Consider the following 17,391-nt stretch of genomic DNA (forward strand, 5'->3'; position numbering starts at 1 on the left):
CCAACTCCATTAGAAGATTAAAAGCGACGCATGAGCCGTCCAGCTGAACACTGAACAGAAGGTTCAAAATCTGTGAAAAGCTGCACAAGATATAGGTACCATAAATCCCTTTTGAGAATGGGAGAGCATAATCCGCTTTTAGGAATTATATTACACTACAATTGCCTAATAAAATATCTACCTATTACTTACATTTTAAGTTTGAAAACTTGTATATGCCTAATGATTTTTCTTTGTATCTTATGTAAACGAATTCAGTTCATGTATAAATGAAATCTGTCTGTTTACTTGCTACACGCCGGTCCGGTAGATCTTACCAAATTTCCAGATTTTGAGTAGAGTTAGTTTTTTATCTAATATTACATTTTTGCAAATCCATCGACTTTAAATGTGTTCTCTATACTGTTTATATATTTACTACGTTTACCTACTTAGTAAAAAATGCTATGCAAATGTAAGATTTGAATTTTATTTGTATAATATGCTAAAATAATCGCTTGTTTGGTTTTAAAATATTGCATAAAATAAATCTATATATTTTGTTTTAGTTTAGTATGAACCTTATGTTTTAATAAAAAATTAGAATAATTTGACAATGAATGATGAATAAACCAAATTTTATAATGACTAATGCTCGTAAATGAGAAATAACCGATCTCATTAGCCTTAATGGCTTAACCAATCACTGACATTTTATATACATGTACTATATAGGATGGAGAAGTATATAGGCTACTTTTTCAAAGGTAGAATACTGTACTATCAAGCAAGTCTGATAATGAGAAACATATCGTATTTATACTTGTTTTCTTTTTTAATTTAAATGAGACTATACTATCTCTAATCGATTGTTACTTAAAGAGCCTTTGGAATAAGTACTTATTATTATATAGGCTTTTATTAATTGTATTCGATATACAGAACATCCAGTGACGTTCTGCTCGGAAGGAACTTGAGTAATTTTTCCTGAGGACACCGATATCTATGAAAGGCACTGAGGACCATAAGAGATGTCGACGCCGAGATGTAAGAAAAACGCTGTAGGATCTTAAAGTATCGCATCAAATTCTATCAGAGGAGTGTACTAAATCTCCTTGATAATTGTTTTTTATTGTCAATCAGGGGATCTTTTGGACACCATCAATACTTTACTACAAGCCACCACGGTAAAAGGTGGTGACATTCTTTGTATCGTAAAATCGGCAAAGGGCGCCTTCAAAAATTTACTCGGGGTACTTAGTGAACTCAGGCCAACCCTGACTATTACTTTACAAAGAAAAGAGATAATACGGAGGAAGTAAGAATCTAACCAAGCCATTTAGACCCATATGTTTTATTTATGAAACATTGACGTCCGGTCCGGTTTTCATCGAATTGTTATAATTTTCCGCGTGTTATATCATTGTACCTATTTAACAGCAGTAGGCATTTACTACTATTATTAATTCAAGACATATTTTATAAATATTTATATACACTAATTCTGGCATAATGCATATTTAACATTTGGTATGAGTCAATTTTATTATTGAATGAAGCAATTACTATAAGAGAACAACTGAAAATTCTGTTTTTAAAAATTTAAGTGATCGTTATTACATCACACACCTAGTGATACACTAATCCACAACCATGTCAACAGTAGGTATTAGTGCCCAAAAGATAAATTTAATTAAAAAGTCTCCTCTTATGTTATATTACTTTTATCCGCGTTAAAATTCAATTTGCAATATAATGTTAATTTTGTATAACATAAAATGGTTAAATATTTTGTGTTACTAACATATATATCATTTAAGTAAAGATAGTTACTCGTAAATCAACTTCACGTTACGAGTTATGACTTTGTGATAAATGGTAAGGTCGGTGGTAGAGGGATGGGGAGATTCGCCCGAGCGCCCGTCCTCTCCGGAATTGAATCAATTTCCTTTAATGCCACCATCTCGAGAAAATCCGACTCTCTGGAAAAGTGCCGTAGTTATCGAAATAAAAAGTCAATAGATAATGATTTATATTTTTATCGACAAAACTGACACGACAATAAAATTCAATAGAACTGAACAATTCAACGTACCTGCCTAATTCAATGATATTAAAAAATGTAACATAAATACATTCTTATTCAGTTTAGAATTTTTGTAATGTGTATTTAGTCATAAGTAGATAAATTCCTGCGGCTTACCCCGCATGAAAAATAAATGATACATACATAATACAATTATAAATACAGTGCATTTGTAACTACGACAAAAAAATCCATAATAAGCATGTTTACAGACTTATCAGTGTATAATATTAGTACATTTAGGTACTTTATATTAGAAGTAACGAGCAAGGGTTGAATAGAAGGGGAAATTATACTAATTGCTTATGTAATAACTACCCCAAAAATCTGCAATGCCAATAAGATAATGAAATGAAACGACCAATTAATAAATTGGTAATTGTTTGTGTAATTGTTCGGATATGATTAAAAGCCACTGCAATTTTTATAAGACACTTATTTGCAGGAATAATTTTCCGTGAATTTATTAGGTATGTAACCTATTTACACCTACAAACTCTAAGCACAAAATTTGACAGAATGGGTTAATTAATCAGATAGGTTACCTAATTCTACTACTCAGTCAAATTAAAACAAAAATAACTTATATGTGCATCGATCTAAGTTATAAATGATAATAGTATATTTAAAAAAATCTACTTGTTTTTATTATTATTTTATTAAATTTGCTGATGATATTATTTTTTGTTATGATCATTATGTCAAAATTGGTAAATTAAGATTATATGGCAATTTTATTATTAAATAACGTACGTCTTTTACTGTGTAATGTGTGGATACTGCAACTGTTATTTAGTATAAAATTATTTAAATTTGGTTATGACGTGGTTGGGAGCCTTGAGTAAGTCATGCTCACTTAAATGTCCTAGCAGGTGTTGGGCCGAGTTATTGGGTTCCCTTGTGGTTGAGGGCAATGACGGCTCACCCGTCATACTCGTGAACAGGTACTACCTATAGAGACTGGTCATTGCAACCGATTTATTTTAATGATTTAATTATAATCTATATATTTTAAATTTTATGATCTGATATTGCTTAGTAGTTTGTAATCACACAAATTCATTATTTATACGTATAGTTATTTTTTTTTAAAGCAACAGCTGAGTTGCTTGTCCGTTCAAGAAGAATGGAATGGAATGGCTGGAATTGTGTTCCGAATGAGCTGTAATAAAAAAATTACTCGTCAAAAATGTTTAAATCTAAGTTTATTTGAATAAAAATATTTCTTTCTTTCTTTCTTAATAAACAAAGTCGTGAGCGCTAGAACAATAAATAAATTTGTAAGAGATATCACAAAATCATTCCACCTACAATTTTCAGTCTAACTGTACAATCGTCTGTGAAAGCTTTAGATGTGTAATTACCCCAGTTATGCACGCTCACTCTCTGCTCTTGACTTCAGAAGAGCTGCCAAAGAGGGTGGGAATGGAGGTGGGAGAACAGTGGTCGCTCTGTCGTCATGGATACGATGAATAGGGGGAGGCGCTGCTGCAACAAGTGTTTTACTATATATATATATGAGAGTTTTACATCTACTTATGTTTAAAACTACCTGACCCAACTCTTTTTGTTTGATCCAATATTCATTTCTTCCTTCTCTAAAAATGTTTAATATAAACTAGGAAAATAGTTTCAATTGATCTTAAAATATGATTTGACTATTGTTTTGTCTATATGCATATCCAGTAAGAGCTTTTTTACTATTAGTTGCTATAATGACTATGTATGTCTCTATTTTTTTTTTGTTCCTTCAACTTAATCTTGTATATTTTTATATACTTTATTGTACACTATTTATAAATAAAAATATGAGAGAAGTAATCAAATATTGTACATTTGGTCATCTTAACTCTAAAAGAGTTCTCTTCCAGCAAATCCAAAGTGGAAATGAGCACAAATATCAGCGGGTAGAGCGGTGTACAATTTAGGCAATTTTCAAACAAAAGAACTAGACGAACTTAAGTTTGTACACAACTAATTAATTCATATTGAATCGTATACATATATACACATATATCTACGTACATACATAGTTTTAAATATATGTTCATAAAGATAGAAAATCTTATCTTATATTCTATTCGCGTATGGGATCAGCTAAGCCGTTGCACGTCGACCCATCGGTATCTTTGGTGCTTCCTCCTGCCTTATACCATCCTTTAAGATGGAAGATGCTCTTTAAGTCTATTTTAAAAAAAAATTAGGGATTGATTCTCACGAATAGACACGAAAAGATAATTCCACAATCTAGCAGCATGGAGGGTATAGTAACCGCTATAGCGCGTAGACGAGTGAGAAGGGATTTAGAGGATAAAGAGTTCAAACGAAAGAATACGCAATGGGAAACTAGAAAATCAAATCGTTCACGAAAATAGGACAGAGAAGAAGAATTATAAGGAACAGAATATAAAAACAACATTATATAAAAATCTCTCCTGTATTTGTTATTCTTTTAATAATATTAAACCACCGGTTAGTCTATTAGAATATTTAAATATTGTTCACACTTTTCACATATGGTATACAATATTCATTTAATTGTGCTAAGCTATGAACACAAAACAAAACCGAATGTCTCATATTACTTATATCGTTATATATATGTCAAAATATTAACTTATTAATAATACATAATACAAATTACAAATAACAGTCTACTTGCGTGCATGCAAGTCTATGAAAATATAATGTAAAAGTGCACCATACAAGTGGAGACGACTTCCGCCACCAGAACAACAGAATTTATTTTTTTCGGTTATACGGCCATATGACCCTATTAAATTCACATAGAACTTGCATACTTTCTACATAAACTGTGTCGAATATATAAAATAATAATCTAAATGGACAAAAATTTTACATACACATTTTCTGTACACTAACCTGCTATGAATAAAGAAAAATAGCACCTGATGGTATATCTTTCGTCCTCTTTAATAATTATATTTGCATAAGAAGAAAGGAAGCAACCACATGATTTAGTTTTTATTTTACTTTTCTTCTATGTAATTCCTTGTTTTTAGCTCCGTGACTATATTACCATCAGGTTGTCTGTAAGAGATTGCTTGTAGCGATAAGGCCGCCTTTTGTATATGCACGTTCTGTATAAATACTCCTTGTATACATCTTTACTGTGCGCAATAGAGTTTATTATTATTTTTTAAATTTCACTAAAATTCTCATCTCCCCTCTTAAGGAGAGGAGATGGCAACTAACCCCCGGCAGAAGCACAGTCGGCCGGGGTTCAGGGCCCCAGGGAGAGAAACCGGCGTACAATGCGGGCAGAATCTAAGAGCACCGCTTTCTGCATCTTTCCCGGGAGTGAGCCGCCTCGGAATCCCAACCGTCTGAGATGTTGTTCCAGACTGGTTGGGATAAGACCGTTCACCGACATAACGATTGGGATGATTTCGGTAGATGTCACCCCCACATTTCGGTCACCTCGTGAGCCAGGTCGAGATATTTTCTCTTCTTCTCGGTTTCGGCTTTAGGTTCTCGTCATGCGGTATGGTGACATCCACCAAAAACACCCTCGAGAGTGCCCGATCCATCACCACGATATCAGGTTTGTTCGCAAGAACGGTTCTGTCCGTGATGATGGATCGGTCCCAGTAGAGCCTTACGCTGTCGCTTTCGAGGACCGGCTGGGGCTCGTACTTTTACGGCAACCTCTCATTCGCGAGGCCGTATAGCTCTTGATGGAGTATTTTGGCTACCTGGTTGTGTCTGTGCAAGTACTCAGTGTTGGCAAGAGCTGAACAACCCGAAAGCACATGTCTGAGTGACTCTCCGGGATGGCGACATGCCCGACAGATGTCCTCAGTGCCATCCTTCAGAATGTGCTTTCGGTAATTGTTCGTCTTAACCACCTGATCCTGTATTGCACAGACAAAACCCTCGGTCTCTCCGAAGAGATCACCGAACTGTAGCCAGTGCACGGAGGTCTTCGTGTTTACGTACGGCCCGTGAAGGGCTTTGAAGAACCTTCCGTGCAACTCCTTCTCTTTCCATACGGCCTCCCGCTGAGAGGTACCCAAAACTTCGGGTTTTCGCCAGTCCTCTTTAGCCAGAGAAAGAGGGGTGAATCCTTTGTCGCATTCTATGACCTCTCTATGCAAACCCTCGTCTATTTTCTCCAGAAAATATGTCCTGAGGCTGTCAACCTCGCGGTTGTGCATGGTCTTAACACTTAACAAGCCTCGACCACCAGCCTTCCGCGGGATATACAGCCTCATGACTGACGATTTCGGGTGATGCATTCTATGGAGGGTCATAGTTGTGCGGACTTTCCGATCCAGGGCTTCGAGATCGGTTTGAGACCATCTGAGCACGCCAAAAGTGTAAAGGAGTACGGGTATGACCCAGCCGTTATAAGCTCGGATTTTATTGGCGCCCGACAAAGAACTTTTCAGTACTCTTGTAAGGCGCGCAAAAAATTCCTCGCGGACTGACTGTTTCATATCCGTCTCCTTCACACCGATGTTTTGTGACATGCCCAGATACCGGTATGTTTCAGCCTCGGAGAGGGTTTTAATATTAGAGGGATCTGTGGCGATCTCTTCAGTTTGAGTGACCCGTCCCCTCTGCACATGGGGGACCGCGCACTTGTCTATTCCGAGCGCCATCCTAATAGAGCTGCTATAATCGTTTACGATATTTAGCAGCTCCGTCAGGCGTTCGACGCTCGGAGCTAGCAGTTTCAAGTCATCCATGTACAGAAGGTGAGACACTCGTGTACCTCCTCTCCGATACTGAAATCCAGTCCCCGAATTCTCCAGTAAAGTACTGAGTGGATTCAGGGACAGGCAAAACAAAAGTGGACTCAAACAATCGCCCTGGAATATTCCCCTCTTTATCTCTATCCGGTCAGCGGTATCCGTCAATCGCTCGCCCTGGATAGTCAGGATCGTCGTCCTTGCCCCATGCATGCCTCCAAGAACACTCGAACTGTACCGTCGATCTTGTACAGCTCGAGTATCCTCCGGAGCCATGAATGGGGCACGGAATCGAACGCCTTTTTATAATCTATCCAGGCGGCGGAGAAATTCCGACGGTTCCGCTTGACCACGTGGCCAGCGACAGCATCAATGAGGAGCAGCTCCTTCGAATGCATCCGTTCTGAGCGCTAGATAGGATCTTATTCTCGTACACATGACGAGAGATCTTAGCGCTCAGAACGGATGTTAACGTCTTATATATTGTCGTAAGACAAGTGATGGGGCGATATTTAGATGGATCCGCGGTATCGTCCGTCTTAGGAGCTAATTGAGTGATCCCGGTTGTAAGGAAGTTCGGGAGCGTCCTGTTTTCGAGGGCACTCTGGAATTGCACGGCTAAGGTCGCATGGCTGGCCGAGAACGCCTTTAACCAGTAGTGCTGCAATCCGTCGATTCCCGGACTTTTCCAGTTCGGAGCCCGACGGATCGCGGCAACCACGTCTTCCTCCGTAATGGCAATGGCGTTCATCGGCGTTATTCGAGCACATGCTTCCTCAACATCGTGCATCCATGCGCCCTCCTCATGTTCCACAGGTTCAGACCACAGCTGTCTCCAGAAGGCGACGAAATTGGCTGTTTCGGGTCTTTGTCCTGTGGGCTGTAGTTTTGGGCGCTCCAAGTTCCTATAAAACTTCCGTTGATCACTCATAAAGAGGCGATTCTGTTGATACCTCTCAACCCTCTCAGAGTACCGTCGGAGTCGCTTCCCCCATGCAGCGATCTTCTGCTTCAGTTCATCTATGCGCTCCGTAAGTTTGTGCCCGAAAATTATTATTATTATTACCATCCGTATCCCTTATCATACCCAATTTCGAATCTTTGTTTTACCTTTAGCTGTTCAAAATAAATGCCAGAATAGCTTTTGATTAGCTCGAAAATATAAATTATTATCTACAATGTAATGATATTATAAATCACATTCGCTCTGTCTTCTTGCCCTATAATTGTAAACAACTCATAACCTCCGGAAATACTGCGTTAATAATTTTTCGTCTGATTGCTAATTGTCAGAAAAATGGTACTTCATAGTATAATTGCTTCTGAATCGCTAAATATGTTAAACACATTTTCTGTGACAAACAGCACCTTTACTATCTAGTGGCAAAAAAACTGAACTAATTTATAATAGTAATTTTAGTTCCTAAATCGCCACACAGAGGTACACTGTTATTCAGCGACTAATCACTTTAGGTAATATAAAAAAATATAATTTAAAATTAAATTTAACAGACAAGATGCAATATTCAAAAGTAACTACCATCTTGATTCCAGCAAACAATTAACAATATATCCAAACATTGTATAATATTTACTGTTAAACCTAATTTTTACATGTTAGCATAAATACAAATTTGACGCGTTATTTTAATACGTTTACGGTTAATTATCTGTCTTTTACATAATTTTTTTTAGTACGTTTGTTCCGTTTGGAACAGGCTAAGGTCGGAGACCATGCCTTTTACATAATTTGAAACATCAATCAATTGTCATTCATACGTCATTCACTCGGTACCCAATTACTTCCCGTCTCCACCCGCATTCCTTTTTCACCCCCTTTGATATCGTAATCTTCGACGAAAGTTTAGGTTCAAAGTCTGGGTTTCATATTATTCAATTCAATCGTTTTCAGTGTCTTTTTCTTATAAAAATATACAAACATGGCTAGTTCTAAAATACTACGAGCACTCAATTTCTTACGAAACCGTAAGGACACATCGCTTATAACAGGTACATTTGTTACAGGTGTTATAATTAACTTTGAAACTTCTAAAATATTCCAAATAATTATTAATCATATAAATTAATATTAATAAATATTCTAAATCATATTTTTGATTCTTTAGGTGTACATAGCAGAGGATATGCAGCATCAGCAGCCGGCGAAGGCCACACAAGATGTAGGATAGTTGATGGCGTTTATGTTATCACGTTGGACAGTCCAAATGCCAAGGTAACAGAACATAGTTACTTTTTTTCTATTTTGAAATTAAATTTGAAATTAATATACAAGTTCGAACCTAAGAAAGAAATGTTTGTCTCTGTAGAAACCTGCAAAATTCAATTTTATCCCCAAAAAAATAAACTGGTTAATTTAAGTTTTTTAAACAAAGTATTATTAGGCCTTGTTACAGTAAAGAATGTCCAAAAATAAAGTTGATGAGGTTGATAAGTAATCTAAATTTGTTAATATAAATAAAATATTTCTGACAGCAAGATTAAGAATTACTGTAAATCTATAAATATTTACAGCCATTTGTTGACTATCTGTACATTAGCTGTTTTCCGCTTGTACCAGTATATAAAATATTCTATGTGCTAAAGTTAAGGTATAATCTGCCTGTGTATCAAATTTCATTTAAATATGTTCAACCATGTAAGTGTGATTGAGTAACTCTCTAGCATCTTTCTTAATGTTCATATAATATTAGTATTATGACACAATTACTTGGTATATTATAACATGTAACAAGTAGTCTTAGCTTCATATTTAACTTACAATAATAAATTGCATAACTACACTGATAAGGTATAAAGTACATAAGTATATAAAAACATATTAATCATAACTTTTATCAATATAATTATTAAATTAGTAATTCCTGTATTACAAATAAAATTAAAAGTTTAACAAAAATAAATTGTTTTATTACATTTTAAAAAGTTAACATGTTCTTGGTATTATTTCCTAAAGTACACCATATCTTATTTTGAGAAATAAGGAAAAAGTATGATTAAGTGACACTTATTAGCAACATAATTTTAGGTAAATTCTCTAAATGCTGCTGTGATGGAAGAAGTAAGTAAAGTATTAGGAGAAGTTGAATCTAATCCAGCCATTCAAGCTGCTGTAATAATATCAGGAAAACCTGGATGCTTTATAGCTGGTGCTGACATTTCAATGCTTGAAAAATGTAAAACAAAAGATGAAGTTGTGGCACTGTCAAAACGAGGTATGTTAAAATGTGTAATAATATAATTCCTACTAAAATAATACAGGAGTGTTAATAAAATAACATAAAAATAAAAAAATATGTTTCTTTGGTCAAATTGCTTATCATTATTATTAAGTATAAAAAATATATTATAAACCAAATATAAAAGCATAATGTGATTTAAAATGTATATTCTTACTCAAAATTATCCTAAAAAATAACTATACATACATTTTGCTCTGCCTGAGTATCTAACTCATTTTTTTATATTATATTAGTTGCCATTAAAAATATACCCTGTCTGATATTAATTTCACAAACTACTAATATAAATTGGACTCTATGCCTGCATTAGGCCTCTCATTTGGACTGTTGTTCATGTGACAGTTAAACAAATGAATCAAACTAACTACTATTGCTATATTGTCTCCTCAGAATCAATAAATAAGGATATTTGTTATTATTAAGCACATACAATACAAAATTACTGAGTACCATGACATTCAGCTTGACCTCTCCTATGATGATCCAGTTAATTAAAAGATAATTATATCAAATGATATTATCATTATTTTTAACCCTTTATATGTTAGTATTTATGTCATTAATTTATTTACACACTTGTAAGGATGTATGTTTAATTTATTCTTCTATGATGTTTAAGGTCATGAAATATTTCGAAGACTGGAAGCATCTCGCAAACCTTTTGTGGCAGCAATACAAGGAAGTTGCCTTGGTGGCGGTTTAGAAACCGCTTTAGCTTGTCATTATCGCATAGCTGTCAAAGACAAAAAGACTGGATTTGGTTTACCTGAAGTAATGCTGGGACTTTTGCCTGGTGGTGGAGGCACACAGAGGTGAAATTTTATTGTTAATAAAAGTAGGATACATAGAATTTTTAAATCTACATCCATTCAACATTCATAGTAATCTGCAGACATTATATTTCTTGAGCACTAAGTTAACTGTCTTCATAACTTGTAATTTTACTATCTTACTAACCTTTAATCTAAGCCATAATAATGCAAGCACCACATTAGTTTGAGCTTGATGTCGAAAATACAAGTGGGAGAGAGATTACTATGGAGACATTTATAAAAATAAAAATTAAAAACATGTTATTATATGTCTATTAAATGTATGTTATTTTCAGATTACCAGCTCTTACTTCAGTACCCACAACTTTAGACCTGGCACTCACTGGCAAAACTGTGAAAGCTGATAAAGCTAAGAAATTAGGAATAGTAGATTTGCTTGTGTCTCCTCTTGGACCTGGTACCTATCTTAATATTATTTATTTAAATAATTTTATTGACTAAAAAAGATATGTTATGAAAAATTAACTAAATGCTAGTAGCATTCTCTATCAAACTTTGTATTTATATTTTTTATTTGTGATTTTTATTTATATGGTTTATTAACTTTGATTTTGTTCAATTTCTTTAAGGCAGTGGTCTACCTGAAGATAACACCTTGAAGTATTTAGAAACTGTTGCCATACAAATTGCGAGAGATATTGCTTCCGGAAAAATTAAAATAGATAGGTCAAAGAAAGGTCTAGTTGAAAAAATAACAGCAAATGTTATGAAATTTGATTTTGTTAAAAATTTCATTTTCAACAAAGCGAAGGAACAAGTTATGAAGGCTTCCCGCGGTCTTTATCCAGCACCACTGAAGGTTAATTTATCGAACCAATTCTCTTACAAATAATCCAGTCATTTGTTACTATGAATTTAATGACTTACTTTAGTGAATTTTTGGAAAATCCATGAACACCTTTATTAAATTGCATTATACTATATAGTATAATTTGCCTTTTTGCTTATACTAATTATAAAACTGATTGTTTATTTGCACCGTTAACATTCTTTGTATGAAAATAATAATTTATTATTAACTATACATATTTAACAGATTCTGGAAGTAGTAAGAGTTGGAGTTGACAAAGGTCCAGCTGCAGGTTACGAAGCAGAAGCACAAGGATTTGGAGAATTAGCGATGACACCACAAAGCAAGGGTCTTTTTGGTCTTTTTAGAGGACAGACGGAATGCAAAAAAAATAGATTTGGCAAATCCCAAGTTGATGTTAAAACGGTAAGACTTTTAACTTGTGTTCATATTATAGTATTATATTAATTACTACATATTATAAAACAAAATCCTCCACTGTATCTGTTTATCTGTATGTTCATGATGATCTCAAAAAATACTGAACGGATTTTTTATGCATATTTTATTTATCAACAGTGTTTCTCAAGGAAGGTGTATAATTTGATAAGGTTGTGTAAATTTGCTAATATATATTGTTTGATTGTTGAAAATGTCGGAGTGACTCAAGCTATTTGGAAATTTTCATCATAAACACTGCCCCAATCCGTTTGAGATATACAATTTATAGTGTTATGGTTTCTCTTTTATTGGACTATAAGAAAAGTCCGCGATGGCATGTCTATCCTTTAAGAATAGCTTAAGAATACTATACCCATTATGGTATTTGCAAAAACAATTTAGACGGATACATAATCATTATCAAATGTGTTAGTTACCTTGAGCATTTCATACACATTATAATAACCCTTTACACGATACAATCGCAAATTAAAAACTGCCCGAGAAAATAAATTCAAGCAGTCTCGCACTCTCGCAGCAATGCAACGTGACGATGAAACTCCCATGACACAAACATTCTCACCTGCGTTCCACCACCTGCTCTACTCGCCTACTGTGTTGTATAAGCCAAGTGATAATATGCTCGATTCCTCATACACATATATATATATATACACTCGACTACCTATGCGAAAACGACTATACTTTACTAAGTATAATTTCTAAATAGGCATAAAAAAGAGATTGTTATACTTTCATATGAGAATGTTACTTTATATCTCAAATATTTCTCAAATGAATGTATAAACTATTTTTTACAGATTGGTGTCCTAGGTGCCGGCTTAATGGGAGCTGGCATTGTTCAAGTATCTATTGATAAAGGTTACAATGTAGTCTTAAAAGATGCAACAAATGCTGGTCTCTTCAGAGGAGTGGGACAAATACAAAATGGGCTAGCTAATGCTGTCAAGAGGAAAAGAATCTCTTCGTGAGTCTATATAGTGTTCTGTTCTTTGTACAAGATGCGATGCTGTGATGCAATGTTGTATGCCCCCTAAAAAAGACTTCCAGATGAAGTCAAAACAACTGTTGATGTCTTGAAAAGATATAGAAATTCAGTAGGAATTGCAGTAGAATATTTAGTCAAATTTTATTTGGCAAATATGAGGAAATTTATAATCGAAAACAAATAAATTTAATAATATTGTAGTTTTAATATAGAAAATAGTAAATTAATACAAAAACAGCCAGGTGTTAATATTAAAATACTAAAAAGCTTTAACAATATATACCAATAAGACTTAATGGTATTTTCAATTATCTGAAAGGTAAATTGAAATTTAAATAGATATGATACTTGAAAAGCAAACACGAGCGATAATGTCACAATTAAAGTTTATAGAAAACTTCTTGTAAAATACGTCTATTTCAAATACAGTTTGTATTTAACTGTAGTAAATACCTTCATGCTAGGTTCGTTTATACTCACATATAAAGCTACTTCCTCCACTTGCATGATATTCAATTCTATGCAAAATGATATACAAATGTATTTTACAGGTTAGAAAAAGACAGATATTTATCAAGCCTGCAACCAACATTAGACTATAATAAGTTTAAGAATGTAGACTGTGTCATAGAAGCTGTTTTTGAAGATATTAACATTAAACACAAAGTAATCAAAGAACTAGAGGCTGTTGTTCCAAAACATTGCGTTATTGCTACAAATACGAGTGCTATTCCTATAACAAAAATCGCCGCTGGAAGTAGCAGGCCTGACAAGGTGATTGGTAAGTAAATTTATAAATACTGATAAATAAATATTGCTAGAAAAGTTGACAACAATTTTTGTATCATATGACCAACGCAGTAACAATTTAACATGTGAAAGCTCATAATTTATTATTACAAAAAAACGATATTTATAACACAACGACATAAATTGCAATACATCCAAGTCTGGCAACGCCAGAATTTTTTGTCAATATTCGAAAATAATTTCAAAATTTGCAATTTTTTATTATTTCTTTCTTAATATATTTATTTTCAGCGCATAAACCGAATTAACAAACATACCGTACACAGTATTTTGATTAATTATTAAAAAGTGTTCAGTTAATGAAGTAAAATGTTAATCATGCAAATAAAATCCTTATAAAACTCATGCGCAATTTGAATTTTGACAACAATAAAGTATTCAATACTTTATTGCCGACAAAATTCACTCACGAAACTAAATACGAAATAAGTACAAAAACTTTATTTGCAACATATTCCATGATTATTATTTAAGTTTGTTATCAGAACACTAACTAATCGATCAGAAATAATTAAAATTGTTCAATTGATATTGAAAATTCAAACATTGCCAGACTACGGTAAGATTCGATATGAACTCTCTTAATGAGCATAACATTAATTAATTCAAAAACCTATGGTTTGGAACATTAAATATTTTCGCATTTGTTTTTATATAATTTAATCAATATGAATGCTTTTAATCTTTTTCTAATGTGACATACACCCATAGATTTAATAAAATACTACTACCAACCTTTTTTCAAAAATTATTCAATCCTAAAAATCCATTATAGATAAATTTTATGATAACTGATGTTAATTTTACTAAAATTTAATTTTTTACAGGCATGCATTACTTTTCTCCTGTGGATAAAATGCAGTTATTGGAAATCATTCGCCACCCAGGAACAAGCGACGACACAGCCGCTGCGGCCGTGGCCGTGGGCTTACGTCAAGGCAAAGTAGTAATTACCGTCGGCGATGGACCAGGATTTTATACTACCCGCATTCTCTCAACTATGTTAAGTGAAGCTATAAGGTAAACTACCAAGCTAAATAAAATTGTATTCATATCATAAGAAGGTGAAATTAATTACCTATATAAATATATTATTCTAGACTCTAGAATGACATATAGTTTTAAATACAAAAATTCTTATGACTCTTGAAAAACGAATATCGGGTAATGCTAAGTTGCGTTACGAACACCACAAATCTTTCTTTATTTTTTACTACTGAGAATGATAATAAAATCAATAGCCCTCTTACACACCACCAAGAACATGATGAAGTGACTAAGCTGCAATGGCTGCGCTGCCACTCTTAATGACTAGAGTGGATGTACCTTCAAACCAAATTAATAACACAAATACAGTTTATAGCAAACATACAAAACTTTTAACAGTTTGTACAGTGCTGCATACAAAAATATAATTCTTTTATATATAGAATGTGTTACAAAAATTATGTTCAAGTTATTTTTTATTAGGTATAAGTATATATATATTAATGCTTCACGTCAGATATTAATAAAGTGGTTATCTCCACAGAGGCATGTTACACAAAGCTGTAAAGTAACTTTTAAGCATAATCTATTTGGTTTTACTTTATAAGGTTACTGCAAGAAGGTGTAGGTCCCAAGGAACTGGATAACATGACCACACAATTTGGATTCCCTGTTGGTGCAGCCACATTAGCAGATGAAGTGGGTATTGATGTCGGCGCTCATATTGCAGTAGATCTTGCTAAGGTTTGTGAATTATAAATACCTATATAAATAATACTTCAAAGAAACTTATTAATATCCTCAAGAGAGAGAATATTTAACAAAAATAAAAAGTAAACAAATTATTTCAAAAGAATTAGGTAATCACCCATATAATATATTATCACATGTGCGGTACTTCAAACATCTTTAAAAATTAATTTGTTGTGTCTAAGACCTTGCTGCTTGCTGCCTGCTTTTTAATATTAATTCGTAATGTATGCTTATTTTATTATTAATTAGTGACTCGTCGTGGATATGCATAGGTGCAATATGTAGTGCATACAAGTTTCCCATAACAAATATCAAATTAAATTAAAAACCCATATTAAAATGTTGTGTGGATTAGAAGTAAATAGAGAAACAAACATATATAGATAGCAACTACTTTTAATTGATTAATTGATTATTACTTACAGGCCTTTGGTGATCGTATCAGCGGTGGCGACTTAGGCATTATGCAAGACTTTGTAAAAGCTGGATTTTTGGGCCGAAAGTCAGGAAAAGGTGTTTATGTATATGAGAAAGGAACAAAGAACAGGGATGTAAATCAAGACGCTGTACAACTTTTGAAAGACAAATATTCATTGGAACCCCGTGGTGCTAACACAGTAGAAGATCAACAATTAAGGATGGTGTCAAGGTAAATGTTAACACAAACTCACAGTAAATATATGATACAGTATATTTTGTCACAAATTTGTATTTTGTTCTGTTATGTGGTCCTGGCATAGAATAGGCCACCCCTTCTTTTTCTGTGGATGTCGTAACATTCGACTAAGGGAAGGCGAGGGATGGGCACCAGTGTCCTTTTTAAAATATCTCTAAAGCCTAATTGCAGTTGCCAACCCACCTGCCAAGCGTAGCAACTACAGGCAAAACCCCCTAAAGGGGAGGCTTATGTTCAGCAGTGGACAGTTAAAAGCTGATATGATGATGATTATTATTATTATTATTTAGATTTCTACAAGATTCACATCTCCCCTCTTAAGGAGAAGAGATGGCAACTAACCCCCAGCAGAAGCATAGTCGGCTGAGGTTCAGGGCCCCAGGGAGAGAAACTGGTGTACAATGCCGTACAAATTAATATTATTATATTTTGTTATTGTCTATTCTTTCTCCAGATTTGTGAATGAAGCTGTTTTATCACTAGAAGAAAAAATCCTCCATAGTCCATTAGAAGGTGATGTTGGCGCTGTATTCGGTCTTGGATTTCCGCCATTTACTGGTGGCCCATTCAGGTGGGTAGACCAATTTGGTGCTGGCAAACTAGTGAAGAAAATGGAAGAATACCAAAGTCTTTATGGAGCTCCATTTAAGCCAGCTCAAACTCTTGTAGACATGGCTAAAGACAGCAGTAAGACCTTTTACAAAAATTGAAAAATATTTTATTCATTTATTACTACATAATATATTGTTATTTATATAAAGCTTGTGCTCTCAAAAAGAAGTTATATTTGTGTACTCTAGTGAACTTGGCATTTTATTTATTATAATAAAATGTACTTGTCTTCCACCCAATCGAATAATTAATTGGTCTAGTTAGGTGAAAGTATTTTAAATATCATCATGCATGTCAGTTGGAAGAATGATCGTCCTTTTATTTATTATTAATAGTGTAACTGAGATTGCTAATAAATTATGTTTTATTATATCTGTATTTCAATGATCATACATTATAGTTTATTATTAGCATAGAGAAATAAATTAGTATTAATGACA

The 17,391-nt window shown here is 33.8% G+C and overlaps 1 protein-coding gene across 1 annotated transcript; it reads left to right on the top strand.

Annotated features, from left to right (window-relative positions):
* The first annotated feature begins 8,600 nt into the window (after positions 1 to 8,600).
* Positions 8,601 to 17,321, top strand: LOC113516862 (trifunctional enzyme subunit alpha, mitochondrial). The gene is made up of 13 exons (XM_026901342.3): positions 8,601 to 8,790; positions 8,907 to 9,013; positions 9,827 to 10,013; positions 10,660 to 10,852; positions 11,149 to 11,270; positions 11,443 to 11,672; positions 11,910 to 12,089; positions 12,926 to 13,092; positions 13,665 to 13,894; positions 14,751 to 14,943; positions 15,519 to 15,654; positions 16,089 to 16,312; positions 16,794 to 17,321. Exons 1-13 carry the CDS (start codon positions 8,721 to 8,723, stop codon positions 17,047 to 17,049), a joined length of 2,295 nt encoding a protein of 764 aa, XP_026757143.1. The 5' UTR covers positions 8,601 to 8,720; the 3' UTR covers positions 17,050 to 17,321.
* Positions 17,322 to 17,391: the final 70 nt, after the last annotated feature.

The sequence above is a fragment of the Galleria mellonella genome, unplaced genomic scaffold, assembly GCF_026898425.1.
Source record: "Galleria mellonella isolate WM207_F2 unplaced genomic scaffold, CSIRO_AGI_GalMel_v1 utg143, whole genome shotgun sequence".
NCBI lineage: Eukaryota > Metazoa > Arthropoda > Insecta > Lepidoptera > Pyralidae > Galleria > Galleria mellonella.

Excerpts from the sequence above, each read along its gene's own strand:
- LOC113516862 (XM_026901342.3), top strand. The coding sequence starts at position 8,721 with ATGGCTAGTTCTAAAATACTACGAGCACTCAATTTCTTACGAAACCGT. Across the intron at positions 10,853-11,148 it reads GGTGGTGGAGGCACACAGAG|ATTACCAGCTCTTACTTCAG; the intron begins GTGAAATTTTAT and ends TGTTATTTTCAG. Across the intron at positions 14,944-15,518 it reads ATGTTAAGTGAAGCTATAAG|GTTACTGCAAGAAGGTGTAG; the intron begins GTAAACTACCAA and ends TTACTTTATAAG.